Source organism: Varanus komodoensis, unplaced genomic scaffold, assembly GCF_004798865.1.
Source record: "Varanus komodoensis strain SLA01 unplaced genomic scaffold, ASM479886v1 scaffold2, whole genome shotgun sequence".
Lineage (NCBI taxonomy): Eukaryota > Metazoa > Chordata > Lepidosauria > Squamata > Varanidae > Varanus > Varanus komodoensis.
This window is the reverse complement of record NW_025335568.1, coordinates 12,969,313-12,986,238: the sequence shown is the minus strand read 5'-3', so window position 1 is coordinate 12,986,238 and position 16,926 is coordinate 12,969,313. Positions and strand designations below refer to the sequence as shown.

The window sequence follows — 16,926 nt, the reverse complement described above, 5'->3', positions numbered from 1 at the left end:
GATTGGCAAGGATGAAGCTTCACCTACCACCCCTCTTAACCTGAGCTCAGCTCTGGTCCTCACAATAGCTAGAATGCAATGATTTTTTCCAGCAAAAGTATATTGCTCCCTGATGGAATGCAAAGTATTTTGAAATAGAGTAGACTTCAGTGTGCAATTACAACTCACTCGTTTGACAAAAGTCCTGCTCCTGGTGGAGCTAAAACTGCTAAAACAACTCTTTTGATAAGCTTTTGCTATATAACCTTTGCATGACAACAAGCTCATAATTTAGAGATTTTCTAAGCACAGCTGCCAACTGGCACTGAATCTAGTGCATTTCCTTTCACTTTTGCCACAGCACTGAGATCCTAGCACCGCATGCAGTGCTTCCTTTGCTGCTTTTCTTCCATAGCATCTCTAGGGGGCACTGCAGTACAGCAAAGCAGTGCATACAGACAAGTGGAAAGAAGTTTTACTTTCACGATCAAATGCTGCATTTCCTCTACTTTAAAAAGTCTTGCTGGAAGTGCACGTTAAAAACAGCTGTGAAACTGGAGGGTTGCTGTCACATTGTCTCAAAAACCCATGAACAACTGTGAGTAGGGAATGATGAGTGCCTGAAAAATGCCTTCTGCAGTGAAGATCCCAGTCCTCCCCTGACCAAGAACTCACACATCAAGGCCGGACTGCTGCAGGGTCTATTACCTCAGGGTGCAAATGAAGCACAGATGTGGATTCATGCTGGCATGGATACATCTATGCATGCATACAAGCTGGTCAAGTGAGCAAGACCAGGATTTAATGCTTATTTTTATTTATTATAGTAATATTCAAGTCATTTCTTTGCAAGGAACCCAAGGTAGCATACATTTTCCTCCTCTCCATTTTATCCTCATAACACCCCTGTGAGGTAGGGTAGGCTGAGAGTCACTGACTGGCCCAAAGCCCCCCAAGTGAGGATCATGGCTGAGGAGACAAGAGTCCCAGTCCAACACTCCAATCACCACACCATACTGGCTCTCCCGGCAGGAGCCAATCAAGGAGATGACTGGGCTGAAAAAAATTCTGATGTCCTAGTAAGCTAATTCATCAGCTGCGCCCCTATCTGGAGAATGACTGCCTTGCGACAGTGACACATGCGTTGGTGACTTCCCGTTTGGACTTCTGCAACGCGCTCTACGTGGGGCTACCCTTGAAGACGGTCCGGATACTTCAATTGGTCCAAAATAGAGCTGCCAGGCTGCTGACGGGGACTGGACGTTATGTTCACATGACTCCAGTTCTCCGTCAGCTTCACTGGCTTCCCATTGAAGTCCGGGCCCAATTCAAGGTGTTGGTTATGACCTATAAAGCCCTAAACGGCTTGGGTCCTGGTTACCTGAAGGAGCGCTTACATCCTTATATGCCCAGCCGCCCCCTGAGATCGGCGGGAGAGGCCCTTCTCCGGGAGCCCTCCATGGAAGAAGTTAGGAGGGTGGTTACTCGGAGGAGGGCTTTCTCAGCGGTGGCGCCTAAGTTATGGAATGCGCTCCCCAGAGAGGTCCGCCTGGCGCCGTCGTTATTTGTTTTTCGGCGCCAGGCGAAGACCTTTTTATTTAAGCAGTATTTTAAATGTTAATATTATTGAATTTTATTTGGCCAGGGCGGCTTGTTTTATAGTGTATATTTGTATTTTATTGTATATATTTTAAAATGTTATTTTAAATTTTTTGTTGTAAGCCGCCCCGAGGCTTCGGCGAATGGGGCGGCATAAAAATGTTTTAATAAATAAATAAATAAATAAATAAGCTAAGAGGCACAATGTAACATCAAAGACCTTAAAACCAGCGTTGTAGATCTGCCTTAAAATTAGACCTGGCTCTTTTCTACCTCGGGAAGCTGCCCCAAGGATACAGCTAACCAGAACATGACATTTGAATGTAACTAGCACAATTAATCAATTGCTAGAGCTTCCTGCATCCAGCACAATGGTGCACAAGGATGATGGGAGTTGTACTACAACTCATGTGAGGGGTGTCAGGTTGGAGAAAGGCTGCTCTATAGGTCCATCAAATCTTGAAGAAACCAATTATTTTAATTGAGATTGAGTGGGGTATGGGGATTAAGCACTTGTATTACTTAGTTCTAAGTCACTGGGTATTCTCAAATAGGATCAATTTTAGAAGGAATAAATAAAATATATTCCTTGAATACCATTTTCATGAATCTGACAGGTGCCAAATGGCTATGGCACATGTTTCATGCATTCTGCACGATTCCACCATTGCTAGCTTGCTTTTTCTGTTACTTGATTTTTCCAGCAATGCCTATAAAACTCTTTGAACAGCAACTTCTGCAAGATTATTAAGCAGGTTGAGCTGAAGGGCAGGCTGCTGAGTGCGGTGAATTCTGTGAAGAACAGAAGTACAGCATTGGCATTTCTGGCTTACTGATCTTATCTCAAAGGTTTATGAACTGGAGGAGGAAAGAACTATCTTCTCCAATGCTTAAAGGCATTGCAAAGGCAGAGGAAGCCCCCAGCTGTAATCATCTTGAATGTGAAAAGCAACAAAACATTTTCAAACTGGAGAAAAGGCAGCAGCCAATAAGTCATTTTCTTGTGGGTGGATAAAGAAGGGCAGGGCTGATTTACAACACAATAGGGTGCAGCATCTTGGAAAATAGCTATACAGCCCTGCTGTTAACTTCGCTTAAGGTTATTTTTGTTGGCACAGAAATACCACTGCGACAGAGGTCCTGCTCTGAAAAGTGATCATACTATTCAAAAATAACAAGGCATCTTCTTACACCCAGGGACAGTTTGCAAAACACGACAGCTCGATGGCTGGCTGCCAGCTGACATATGCAACTTCTGACGGGGGGTTGTTGTGTTGGGCGATTGCAGCCATTATGGTTAAACAAGCCTTGCATAACCCAGAAAAGACCATGGCCTATGTGAGGGTTCTTCAAGCTTCACATACATCTCGGTGGCCATGTCTCCACCACACAAGAAGACCCAGACTTGTGTGCAAAATGATGCCCATAAGCTCTAAAGCTCATTGTGGGTTAAATAACCCACAGTGAGTCATGGCATGTCATAGGAACCAGGCCACTTCAGGGAATGTCCACACTATGCTCCGTGCGCAGCGATTTAAACAGCACGTCCCCTCTTTGCCTCTAAAGGGTCTCTCTCCCAGTTACAGTGTTTTTTTGCTTCATTCACTTGGTCAGTCTTTTCACCTGCATCAGCCCAGCACCACTACAAACCAAAGGGTTGCTAGACATCCTCTTTGGTCAATTCATCCAAGGAGCCACGAATGCGCACACCCTCCATAGAAGGTGTTGTGGTTCTTCTTGAGGAAATGCACTCACATGCACAGTAGATCCCACATGGAAGGTGAAGAAAGGTGCATCTTGAAGGATAGTGTTCTTCAACATGTTTGCCCAGATAGCACAAGGCATGCTGTGAAACAGTGAGCATTTCTTCCATGAGAAACCATGGAATGAAGTTCTAAGCAGAAATTAGGCTCAAGGACCGATGTAGAATTTGCTGGCTATTTGGGAAATGTTCAAATGCACACTGTGCAAAAACCAACCCTAACTACTGTCAACTCCGTTCTTGGGGTCAGTAGTGCCAGGCCCATGTCAGGGCTTGAGTCCTTACTGCGGGGTCCTGATAACTAAGGTTGGGACGAAACTTACTGGAATCCATCCCTTTAGCATTTGCAGACTTGCTCTTGTACTTGGCCTGGCCTTAGAAAGCAAGCCAAGTCAAGAGGAAAACCACAAACACGCACAGAAAGACAGGCTGCTTACCCATAACAGGTTCTTCACGGGGTCATCTATGCACAGGCACAGAGCCTGAAGGTGTGATGCACAGAGACCACGAAGAATGAAGATTGCACAATCGGCACGAAGGTTGCCTCAGGTAGCATGGAAAAGGGACACTGCTTGTTCAGCATGTGACGCTTGACCCCAGGTGACTGGCCCACAAAGGCTGGGTGAACTTGCCAGGAGTGTGGACTCAGGGCCATGGAAAAACGGACTGCAGACCACGGAGCTGAGCCACTTCCCTCCTGACAGCTGTATGGATCCAAGTGGATTTCACCCAAAGAAACTGTGAGGCTGCTTTGCCGGGAATGCAGCTGACGAGCCCACACTGGCCTCAGCATCACCCACATTCCCCTTTGACTCTTGCTGCAAGTGTCCCAAAGCTGCGCCTACACACTCTTGACTTCCCAGACACATATTTAATTCCTGTATGGCAAGACAGAGTTTTTAGTTGTTGGCTTTTTAAAAAGCAAGACAAAATACTCCTCGTATTTCAAGTCTCGCAGATCAATCCCTCTACACCCACACATTTCTTAGGAAATGAGTCAGAAATACCTCTTTCACAGACTTTACCTCAAACTGATGAAACCTGGGGCTGTTCAAGTCTGAGCAAAGCTGATTTAGGTAGGATATCAGGAAAAATTTACTAGCCTTAAAAAGCGATTGAGCAATGCAATACATTCATCGTTAAAACTGTGGAATCTTTCCACCTTTGAGGGTTTAAGAAATGCATGCGGATCTATAGGGATTTGTGTCAAGCCAAACTACTAGGACCAGGACGGAAGAGGAGATGAACAAGAAAAGAAGCACATGTATTCTCATGCTTCCTCTCTCCTGTACCTCTTTTGACTGTCTGAAACACAATGTTTGCTTCTCCCCTCTTGCTAAGAGGCACAAATTACTTTTCCTATTTGGGGAGGGACACGTGAAGTTCTATTGTAGACAATATGGGAAAGGACGTGTAGTAGAAAAGGCTAAGTGCTCAGGCTTATAAGATTCCATAAGATTTTCCTGTATAGATTCCACAACTGAAGTCACTCTTGCAGGATACAAACAAATCAGACATTTTGGAAGGAAGTTCCAGTGGGCAGCCACTGAAGTTCTAACAATTAGGGTCGCAGGTGTTTCAAGTGGGCAGTTGAGGCTGTCTTAGTCCTCTGGCCTGGTATCTATAGAGGAAGCTGCTTTATACGGACTCCAATGTTGGTCCAGCTTGCTCAGGTATGCCTACACTATTCTCCATGAATCAGCCAGGGGCCTCCCTAGCCCAACCTGCAGATGCAGGAACTGAATTTGGCAGTTGAAGCAGGCACATCAGCTTATGGACAGAAGGCATGTGCTCCATACTCTGAGCTATGGCCCCTCCCAAAACACTTTCACAATAATGAACGAGGGGTGACACCTTCCATAAGTGCAAATAGATCATCTTAAATCAATTACATTAGTTCTGTATAATCAATTATGTTAGTTCTGTATAATTCATCACCACCCTGCAGAGCCCATGTTGGTTTGCACCTAAAATACCATGTAGAAGAAAGAAGAAAATATAATGTTTAAATAATATTTAGCCTGCATTCAGGTGAAATCATCCCAAGAAAATTAAGATGGGATATAAATGTAACAATAAACAAACTGCTTTACACCCCTGTTGTTAAAATTAGAATTCCTCTTTTTATTTTTTTACCTTGATCTTTGCCCCTGGACTCGGCCTGTTGGAGAAGCATCATCTATTCCTGGGCAAGGACTGCTGGAGTCATCCTTCAGTGCCTCAAACCTTCTCACTGACACTTGAAAAAAGAATGGGACAAAAGGTTGTTTAAAATACATTTTACTACAGCAGCAAATACTTTACTAAATGCAAGTGGTAGCCTCCCAGAGGCACTTCCTAGAGGGTCAACCTATGTTCTGCATCAGTGGTGGCGAACCCACGGCACGCGGGCCACAGCGAGCAAGAAGAGGCATCTCTGTCGGCATATGAGCCAAGTAGCCCAGGATTGCCCGGCAGCCGAGCACTGGATAACAGCGCACAGAGGAGCCATGCGCACGCGTGGAAAGGAGCAGCAGTACCAGGCAATGACGTCATGAGCCACAACCCATTAGCTGTGACTCACCCGAGCTTTCGTGTGGCAAATCAGTCAGATGCCAAGGATATAAATATTATTGGCTGAACTGGCTGTGAGTTGTTTTTCCTGAACTAATAGCTCAGCGTTCAGGTTTATTGCAGTGTTGGAACTTTGTGATAAATAAGTGAGTTTTGGGTCGCAGTTTGGGCACTCGGTCTCTAAAAGGATCACCATCACTGGGTTACGGTTGCTTAAACAAGGTCTCCTGGCATGATTTTGGTGGTTGGAATGTGCTTAGAATGGGCAGAAAACACGAGCAGTGCAGAAAAAGCTACTCAAAGAAGGCTTTTTCAAGATTGCATTATGTTCATATGGAACTTTCACCCCCTATTAGGGATAGGGGTGTGCACCAGGGTAGGGTTAGGATTAGAAAAACAAGAAGCCCAGGCATGATTTTGGTGGTTGGAATGTGTTTAGAATGGGCAGAAATGACGAGCTGTGCAGAAAACCTACTCAAGGAAGGCTTTTTCAAAATTGCACTCATTTCATATGGAACTTTCACCCCCTAACAGGGTTAGGGGTGTACACCAGGGTAGGGTTAGGATTAGAAAAACAAGAAGCCCAGGCATGATTTTGGTGGTTGGAATGTGTTTAGAATGGGCAGAAATGATGAGCTGTGCAGAAATAGCTACTCAAGGAGGGCTTTTTCAAAATTGCATTGTTTTCATAAGAAACTTTCAACCCCTAACAGGGTTAGGGGTGTACACCAGGGTAGGGTTAGGGTTGGAAATATAAGGTTTCCTGGTATTATTTTTGTGGTTGTAATGTGTTTAGAATGGGCATAAATGACGAGCTGTGCAGAAAATGCTACTCAAACAAGGCTTTTTCAAAATTGACCTCCTTTCCATGGAAATTCATCCCTCTATTATGGTTACAGGTGAGCACCAGGGTAGGGTTAGGAAAGTGGCAGTGAACCTATGGGATGTGTGGCACAGCAGGCACGCAGAGTTCCCTGTATCAGCACATGGCCCAAGTCACCCCAGTATTACCCGAGCATCGGATAACAGCGCACATAGGGGTCATGCACTTGCTTGGAAAGCTGGAGCAGCGTCAGCAGATGACTTCACGAGCCACGACTCATTTTCTGCCACTCATCCGAGCTTTCGCGTGGTTGGTCAATATATATATACATTTTTTTGCTTGGACTGACTGCGAGTTGTTTTTTCTAAACTAATGCCTCAGTTTTCAGGTTTTATTGTAGTGTTGTCACTTTGCGATAAATTGGTGTGTTCCGGATTGCAGTTTTGGCACTCGTTCTCTAAAAGTTTCGCCATCACTGTTCTAGAGGCATCTCCAAAACGTTTCTTGCACAAGTGGGAATTCTTACAGCAAAACATGTTGTCTCTAACGTCTGTTCTTCCTTCTCTGCATTTACTGTTCATGCTCAGAACAATAAGATGTGACAATCAGACTGGGTTCACCCTACATAATAAACCAAGAGTGGCTTGTTTTGTTGTCTGAATGCAGCAGTATGGCTTGTAGGCCACATACAAGGTGCTCTGGCTGGGTTCAGCCAACACAAGAAGCCATCCCAGCTTATAAACCACCCTGGTTGTGGGAACCCAGTCAGAATTGGTAGTTTGCATTCAGAACCAACTGCCCAGAGAGGTCTAGGGGTATTCTTGGGTTGAAAAGGGAACACACTAAAGAAAAAAGATGGTCACTGCTATGAATGCCAAGAAGTCAGTAAGTAAATATGGGCACTTCCAACCTGAATTTTAATGACATGTATGAGGATTAGCATGGAGCAAGCTATGAATACGGTGGAATATCAGATGGACAAGACGCATGTGAACCTCATGCTTCCAGTTATCATTCCAAATAGAACCTTTGCCTATCTCCTCTTCTGAAGAAATGCATGGGGTGGCTCCTTGTTGGAGCTTTGTCTAGGCAGAGGTCAAAAAATATGTTCTTTCAGACAGTCTTACAGTCTGGAGCTCAGCCTTCAAGACAGGCCTGCTTTTCATTCTTCTCAGCCTCTTTTTATTTTTCCTTGGGTCTTCTCTGTCTTTCAGTTGCTTACTTTCTGGTGCAGCCTAGCTGGACTGTTTCCCATAAAATGCTGTTGTGGAAGAACCAACTAACAACTAGCAACTCTTTCAAATGTCTTCTTCCTTCTTCATTCATGACTCTCTGAATGTGTGTCCAACGAACCCATTACTGATCAGCAATAAATACAAAAAATGTTGCCAGCAGGAAGATGATGAAGTCAATAGCACTGCAGCATCATTTTTAGGAAGGTCACAGCGCACCACTGCTGTACAGTATGTGTTAAACATGTTATCTCCCCACATTTTAAAATAAAACAAAAATTCAAACAGTTCTGACCTTGTTTGAAATCTGCCTCCGAAGAAACGAAAGAAGGGCTTTCACTGTCTGTGCTGTATATGTCATTGTGGTAAGATTTATATCTTTGAACATGCTCTGAAAGAGATTTAAGAAAACAAAAGAATATTCCACACTCAACCAGAATTCAATAATGCAATATGCCACGTGATTATCATTTCAGCATGTTCTCAAATCATGGAAACATGCCATCCAGTTGGTTAGAGCCAATGTGATGGAACTAATTTTCACTTGAGTTCCAATAATTTCAATGGGTCTATTTGGAGTAGAAGTAACACTGGATTCTGCCCCTTGATCTGTTTTTCTGGAATGTCTGAACACAGGATACTGGTGTGAATGGCTCTTTAAAATATGACGCTTAATCCTACAGTCCTCTTGGCTGGGCCACATTACCTGGACAGAACAAACAGGATTCGGACTGGGCACGTCAGACAGTCAACCTGCTCAGATTATTATTAATAAAGGATAAGTCAGATGCAAACAACCTAGATATTAACTATAGAAATGAAAAAAATCTCTTGGGATACTGCTTCTTTTTCCATGCTTAAATCTTTCTGATCCTCTCCCCAAACCAAGATTCAACATTACATTTTGCCATTCCTATCCAAAGTAATGGGTACTTTTAGCCTTGGTTGAGAAACCAAAGTTAAAATATGGTTTCTTAACTAGAATTTAGGGGATTGCTTTAGCATGGTGTTCAGTGATCAGACCCATTATTGCAGAGCCATAATTGAGAATGGAACCAAGAAGGTTAAGAGAAGGAAAAAGGAAAAAAAGCTGAGAACATCAAATGTATGGGAAGCACACAATTCTTCAGCCTGTTCCTGACCACCACATTCTGGTCTGCATTTGGCTAGTGTTACATCTGCATAGACTCTAGCTGTAATTAATTATAATTGATTTATTGACTAAATAGTTGATGCATGAATTCAGAAAACCATTTGCTAAAAGGCTTGGTGTGGACTTTAGCCATTTCTGGAAAAAAATGTGATCAGAAAAGCATAGCTTGTCAACATATGTTTGAAATAAATTTCTTCTTCACCTATGTCTACTATTCTCTGTGCTTTCAGTTTACAACAAAAAGTGGTCCCCCAGTCAGGATGAGGAAAAGAGTATGCAGAGAAGGAGAGGAACTGGATTTAAGTAGAACGAACTGTACATATCAGGACACAATAATCTTGCACATAAAAAACCATGCACACACAGCAAGAGGGCGAAAGGGAGAATAAAATGAAAATGTAAACAAAACACAATGAAGGCTAATTGTTCAGAAAATGTGCTGAAATGGTTATTGCAGTACACACATACAGAAGCCTGGATAGTCTTCTGTAAAAAAAAGGTATTAGTAGAATCAACTAGGGATGTGCAGTGCTGAAAAATCCATTTTGTTTGAGCCCAATGTCTTTCTGCAGCACTTCTGATTCAGTGACCGGAAACAGATGATGCCAGGCTTCCAGACGTGTATGCAAAATAATCATATTTGATATCTGTAGCACCTTTTGTGCAAATAGGGCCTAAATCATTGGATTTATAAAAATGGCTCCGCACCATTTTTAATATGTTCTTGCATTCGGAAGTCCACTCTATAAGCCCAGGCCCAGCATACTGCCTTGGTAAATATCCTTGTCATTTTTGCCCCCTCAGTACTTTGAAGCTGGCTAACCACATTCCCTACTTTACACAGAATTCATCACTGTCAATTCTGTCTGCTTCAACATCAGCACTAAGGTTTTTCACTAAAGGTACCTGATTACTGTACATCAAATAAACACCCTTAATTATTATTTTCAGTTCCCACGATTCATGGAAATGGAGTGAACATTTTGATTTTCTTCTGCCCAATAATTCTTTCCACCAATATGTGTGAGTTTATTGATTTTTTAAAAGCTGAAGGATTGTCTCATTCTATATACACCTGCCAGAATCTATGCAATCTTTCCATGGGAGCCCCTGCCAAACGAAGTAAGGTGTATAGTTTAGTAAAAAGAGGGTCTTTTCTGCTGTGGCACACTGGTTGTGGGATCAATTTACCCTGGGAGGCTTACCTTGCACCTTGTACCCTTTGCAGGACTTGGGGACCTTATTTCCCCAAGAATTTTAGTTTTAAATCCTTTAAAATATTTTAAACCTTTGTACTACTGTTAGGCTTTACTTTGGGTTTTACTCCAAAAGTTTATACTGTAGTTTTCAACTTTTAACTTTTCATAGCAAATCTTGTGCTGTATGTTATAGTTTTTATCGTTCTGAAACACCTAGAGAGCAAAAAATGTAACAAACAAATACATTAATAAAGCTAAAATTTGTACTGCCCAAAATTCACACAAATTTCAGGATCTGAAAATTGCACAAATTTCTTGACCTTTAAAACAAATAAAAGCAAGCAAACTCACACATGATGCTAGCTTGAAGAATAAACCAATGTTGTGTGTGGAGGGGGGGGCAGGGGGTAGACTAAAAATGACCTCATTTGCACAAATCATGGCAAAGGGATATAATAACTGAAAATAATGTAAAATATCTTTTTAGTTCAAGAAGTCAGTACTTGACTAAAGTGTACAAAATTAAGTCTGGTGCTGGATAGAAAATAATGCTAGAAATCAATGGGGTCATCCAATGAAGTTGAACGGTACATGATTCAAGAACCAAAAATTTAGGATTTGCAGAGGTCATTCTTAAATTAGGGAATTCACCTTCTCTGGATGAGGCGGCGACAGTCTCTAATCCAGTTGGAAAATTTCATAAAGATTATGGCTACTGGGGACTACTTGTTACCACCAGGATCAGAGGCAGTGTGAACATGTGTTGCAGGGGACAAATGCCTCCCCCTTCCCTTTGTGAATTTCCCAGAGACATCCTGCTGGCCACTATGGGAAACTGGATATTGGACTAGATAGAACTTTGGTCTGGTTTAATAGAGTTGTTCTTATCTTCAGTTGGATTGTGACGATCCAGCTTTCATTGTCATAGCAATAAGGTTGTTGTATGGCAACAAAGAATTAATAACCATTTTATTGAACATGGCACTGTGTGCACCAACGCCTTCCTGCTAAATTTATCCTGCAGTTCACAGCACGGGTGGAACTTTGTAACATTTAGAATGTTTCAACCTTTCCATGGCTAGATAGGTCCAACCTGAATTAGAATTTCTTAGGATCGTGCCATTTCTTAGCACCACTGCCAAGCATTTGGGGTTGTATCTCATGGGGGCTTTGCACTAGCACAAAGTATTCATATGAGTACAATGTAGGGCATCTGATTTTCACCAATCTTTCCTAACTGTTGCAGCCTTCTCCACTGTATCTGGGACTCAAGAGATCTGGGTTCTAGTTTCTGGTCAGCTATGAGGCTCACTGGGTGACTTTGGGCCAGTCATGGACTCACAGCCTACTCTCACAGGGTTGTTGTTGTGAGGAGAAAATAGAGAGAAGAGGACCTTTAAGCTGCCTTGAGATTTTGCAAAAGAAAGAAAGGCACAGGATAAATGCGATGTAGCAGTAATATCCCATACTGTTCCAGATGGCTCCCCAACTTTAGCTTTTCAAGGTGAGACCTCTTCAGGCTGCAGAAAGGCAGTGAATGGGTGGCATCTGCAAAAATTAGGTGCCCCAACCTGAGTGAGCAGCAGTGCTTCCTGCCAGGTTAAAAGCATTATTGGATGCAACCATCTGGCTCTAAACTAAATCCTGAAACAAAGAGCCGCAACTTCAGAAGGGCCAGTACAAACTTCCATATTTTGCACATTCACGCTAAAATTTCCCAGTCAATGTGCTTCCAAGTTGCAATGTCTAATTTACAGCACAAGAGCCTAATAGTCACATTACCAGCAACAGAACTGTTTGCTTCTCCCTCTCCCAAATGACAGAGAATGCAAATATTTAAAATGTGGGTGGAGGGACCAGAGGGTACTTCAGCCTGTGCATTTGCAATGGGCTACAGCTCAAGCAGTTACAGCAGAAATGTATTTCTTGCTATATAGATGCTATCATTGCAATACTGCCAGCTTTATCACGGACCACTTTTATAAGGAAAAAGGACAATTACAGGTGAGGACTGAGCATCACAAACACTGCGTGAAAGACAAGGGAGTGGCAAGAATGCGGCAAGGATGCCCACTTTCAGTGTGCCACTTTGTCAAATTTTGAATTTAAAAGCCACAATTCTTAGCATGTCCGAGATGACCAAACTGGCTGCAGTGGTGCAGAGAAGGCGGGCAAAGCTCAGTATTGTCCTCACTCTTGGAACATCAGTCTGTTTAGATACTCTGGGAGACAGACTGACACTCACGAAGACAACTGGTGGCTCATACCGACCAATTAACACCAAACTTCAAGGAAGTAGCAAAACCTGGTCTATTTACAACAAGGACTGTTAGGCCAGGAGGGCTACAAAGTGTCAGAGCATGTATTGCAGACACTCTGTGCAGATTTCACACAACAAACACATGAGGCCATCGAGAAGCGATGAAAAATTTAACACTACAGTAGCCCTGAGTGATCCAGGGCGGCTGACCCTGTAATTCCTAAGCACCCTCCCCCTCTTCATACAGCTATGTCAGTTTGGTGGTTCAGCAGGGAAATAAGGTCAATCGAACAGGAAGGATGAATCCAATAGCTTGAGGTAGCTGATCCTGCTTAATCTTGAAAGCTAAGCAGGGTTGGACTGGGTTGCACTCTGGATGGGTGACTTGAGTCCTGCACTGAGCAGGTGGCTGGACTTGATGGCCTTCAAGGCCTCTTCCAACTGTGTAATTCCATGGAATGAGGATCTACTCTGCAGCAATAAAAGCAGCTAAGCAAGCATTAATCTCCACCATCACTGGATCCACACAGAATAGACCAGAGATGTTTTTCACACTAGGCTTGGTCTTCTTTGCCAGAATACTTTGCAAAGAGAGTTTCATGCTCAGCACTTGTGTGGACAGGCAGAATAGGGCTTTTGTCCCAAGGAATCAGAGGGATATGAGCCATCTTATTTTATGGTACAATTTGCAAAAGGGTCAGATATAATCTCCACAACCTCTGGACAGTTCTAACTGCAAACCACTCAGACAGCCTGTGTGCTATAGGGGTGGTATATAGAAGGAAGGAAGGACGGAAGGAAGGAAGGACAGAAGGAATAATATGCACATAAAAGTTAAGAGGCTGAAGTATAAATTCAGGAGTTCCCAGTTCAAATGCTGTTGTTGCCAGGATCTCACTAAGTGACTTTGGGCAAATCACTCTCTCAGTCTCAGTATCTCCCATCTGCAACATGGGCATAATTACTGTGACCTGCCCTAAGCGCCTCACCCATGATCTAAAACAAGAGTGCAGAACAGTAGACCTGGGGCTTCTTAAATGGCCACATCTTGTCTCCCAGATCCTGACTACCAACTGCTTGTTGGTTTCCCATTTTGTGCAGCTTTCCCCCACAGTTCATAAAGAATGAAATGCCTCTTTCCAGGCTTCATTACTGGCAATAAAGGACTGAAACTAAAGTACATCAGTATTTTGCTCCTGCCCCCACTGGAATGCAGTCTCCAAAAGCATCTTTGAAGTGAAATTTCTTCATCTGGTTGAAAGAGTTTTTGTAACCCTGATCTAAACTGGCAGAACTAACTTTCTAACTAGCTTTAGTATAAAGTTAATGAGTCAAGAGGTACACGGAGGTCACAGAGGAAAAGGGTTGCCTCTTGCACCATCAGGTGAGCGGAGACACTTGCCAGAGTCTTACATCGGGAGTGAGAGATTTGAACTTGATATATAAATCTGAATGAATCTGACACAGGTGAGAGATACACAAATACTGGACAGTGGAAGTCTCAAATCTGCTTGCAGAGCACACAAAATCACAGAACAGCAGAGTTGGAAGGGGCCAGAAGGCCATCACATGAATGTCAGGGATGGAAAAATTCTGGCGTTCCACATGCTGTTAGACTGCAACTCCAATAATGAGGTAGCCAATATTGAGGGACAATGGGAGTTGTAGTCTGACAACAGGTTATTTATCCGTGATACAGTCTCTATGAATTTATTTGAGATTTGCACCATTTCATAGAACAATAGAGTTGGAAGGGGCCAATAAGGCCATCGGGTCCAACCAGTTCACACCATCCCACTCAGATGGCTGTCTAGTTTCACTTTGAATATCTCTAGAGTGGGAGAGCCCACCACCTCTCTAGGCAGCTGGTTCCACTGTTGTCTTGCTCTGACACTGAGGAAGCTTTTCTTGATATACAGCCTGAATATGGGTTGTCGCAACTTGAATTGATTATTCCGTGTCCTGCACTCTGGTATCAGCAAGAAGAGATATTTACCTTCCTCTTTGTGACAGCCTTTGAGGTACTTCTAGAGGGATACCATGTCCCCGCTCCGTCTTCTCAAGGCTGAACATGCCCAGTTCTCTCAGTCTCTCCTCGTAGGGCAGTGTTTCCAAACCCTGGATCATTTTTGTTACCCTCCTTTGGACTCTGTCTAATTGTTCTGCATCTTTCTTGAATTTGGTGCCCAGAACTAGACAACTGGACCACCTAATTACTCAAGTGTAATTATTTTTGTTTATTTCTCACCTGTGTCAAATTCATTCTGACTTAAAGATCAAGTTCTCAGACTGGCTGTGTCAACCTTTCCTTTAAACCAAGGTACTGTGCATACTAGGCTACACCAGAAGCAAGTAAACTAACATAAAAGACTTCATTTAAAAAACAACAACAGGCAAAACATACAACGCAGACACCATTGCTGGCTAAGCAGATTGCTGTGCACGGGGGACTTACAGATGGCACACAACAAGCAGGAAGCTTCACTGACCTTCTACATTCATGGCTTCCCTCAGCAACTGCAACTTCTTCTGCCTCTCTTTGATCCGGTCAAAGGCACTTGATAAGGCTGCAGACATGGATGTTTCGGGCACATGACGCACCTGATCTAGTTTTTGAGGGCCAAATATATCCAGGGCTATGCTCCCGTCAGAGTATCTACCCTCCTTGTTTCTGATAGCTGCTGAAGTCCGTACCGACACTGTCCCCGCATGCTGATGTTGCCTCCAAGAATCCCCAACACAGTCTCTCTCCGTTACTTTGTCAGTTGGGCATAGCAAATCCGAGGAAGAGGCCCAAACCTTCCGTTTGGGGCCATCATCAGCTTTCCTTTCCAAGTCAGCCGCTCGGCATCGGTATGGGCAGCAACTGCCTGCATCATCATTGCGGCCCGAGTTGTAATAGGAGGAAATGGCCTGGCCATGTTCTTCTTCGCCTTTCAACCCTCTGATAGACAGGAACCCCATAGACTTACTAAGCCCTTTGTTAAGCATGGCCTGCTGCGAGAACGGGGCTGTATGCACATCTGGAGCATCAGACATTAAACTTCTTCCTGCAATGAGAAGAATCCTTCTTGGATACGTATTGCTTTACAGACAACAGATTGGGTTTTTTGAAATGCAAAGCATACAAAAACAAATATTTAAGGTGTCTGCCAAAATTCTGAAAGGGCAACAAATTTAGTCTGCACCCTAATTCTTGAGCAGACCCCTTAACTTTCTTCCAAATAAAACATGTATTTGGTATTAGTAAGATGAAACAGAATGTGCCCTTGGAAAGCAGTAAGGTCCTGCCCATAGCTGCCCTCCATCGTTAGTTCACCATCAAGGATCATGTAGGGTTTCATGTGCCAAGTGGGTCTCCACCCACTTGCAGATAGCGCCTTGCAAGGACTGCAACGCTGCAGTCAATGCCAGAATTTTGAGGACCTCTAGGCAAGCCAGTATGACCGGGCCCCTTGCTCAGGGGGTCTGCCTCCTTGCCACCACCATCATCAGCTGCTTTGCCTCCTCATGCTCTTTCCCATCATTGACACCTCCTGCGAAGGGCAGACAGCTACTGCATACGTAGGCCATGGCGTCTCCTGCTCTCCACCATCAGTACCTGGGCCAGAATGAGAGGCAGGTGACCAAGCAGACGGCCACAGAGAAGAGGAGCAAGTCCACTGGGCTCACATCAAAGGGCTGGGCTGTTGGGTCTTGACAGGCACTCAACCATGCCTACTCTTCGTTCCAGCCCTGTTGTGGTACACACAAACTCACCTTCTGCCATAATGATGAGCATATTTCTTGGACTGATCAATAGGATTAGTTGTAATAATCCAAACCACTGTGGTGGAGTGGTTAGAGTGCTGAACTGGGACTTGGGAGATCCAGGTTCTAGTCCCCACTCAGTCATGAAGTTCACTGGTTGTCTCTGGGCCTGTCACTGCTTCTCAGCCTAACTTACCTCTCAGGGCTGTTGTTGTGGGGATTAAATGGAAGGCAAGAGAACTTGTAAACTACTTTGGGTAACTAGCAAGAAGGAAAAAGTGGGATATAAATGTAATTTTAAAAATTCAGAACAATGGAAGTGTACAATATATGTTGCCAGAAAGAACTACACTACCACACTGCATCTCCTTAGCCAGTATACCTAAAATGAAATTAACTTTTCCCTCATATTTACTTATTTACAAGAAGTGTAATGTTCAATTTAATCTGCTTTACAAATACACAGAAAGATAGCATCCATTTCAGAGAGCAATCCATAGAAACCTTCTACTGCCGTCCCTTTGGTCTTGTTTTCTTGGGACTAAATGTGGTAATTTCTTCATAAACTCCTGCCTGGGCCCTTCACAAAGTGACCAAATAGGTCAGACTGAGGGAA

At 43.5% G+C, this 16,926-nt stretch overlaps 1 protein-coding gene across 10 annotated transcripts in view; it reads right to left on the bottom strand.

Moving 5' to 3' along the window:
* Positions 1-16,926, bottom strand: part of PTPN13 (protein tyrosine phosphatase non-receptor type 13) — a 161,368-nt gene that overhangs the window by 69,081 nt on the left and 75,361 nt on the right. For 5 of the 10 annotated variants that reach the window (XM_044429300.1, XM_044429304.1, XM_044429301.1 and 2 more), the window contains exons 7-9: positions 15,050-15,610; positions 8,244-8,339; positions 5,477-5,579 (exon numbers count right to left, since the gene is read on the bottom strand). In XM_044429300.1, coding sequence (XP_044285235.1) covers positions 5,477-5,579; positions 8,244-8,339; positions 15,050-15,610 — 760 coding nt within the window. The remainder of the gene's footprint in view (positions 1-5,476; positions 5,580-8,243; positions 8,340-15,049; positions 15,611-16,926) is intronic. The other 5 variants (XM_044429302.1, XM_044429305.1, XM_044429308.1 and 2 more) reach the window with 1 other exon arrangement.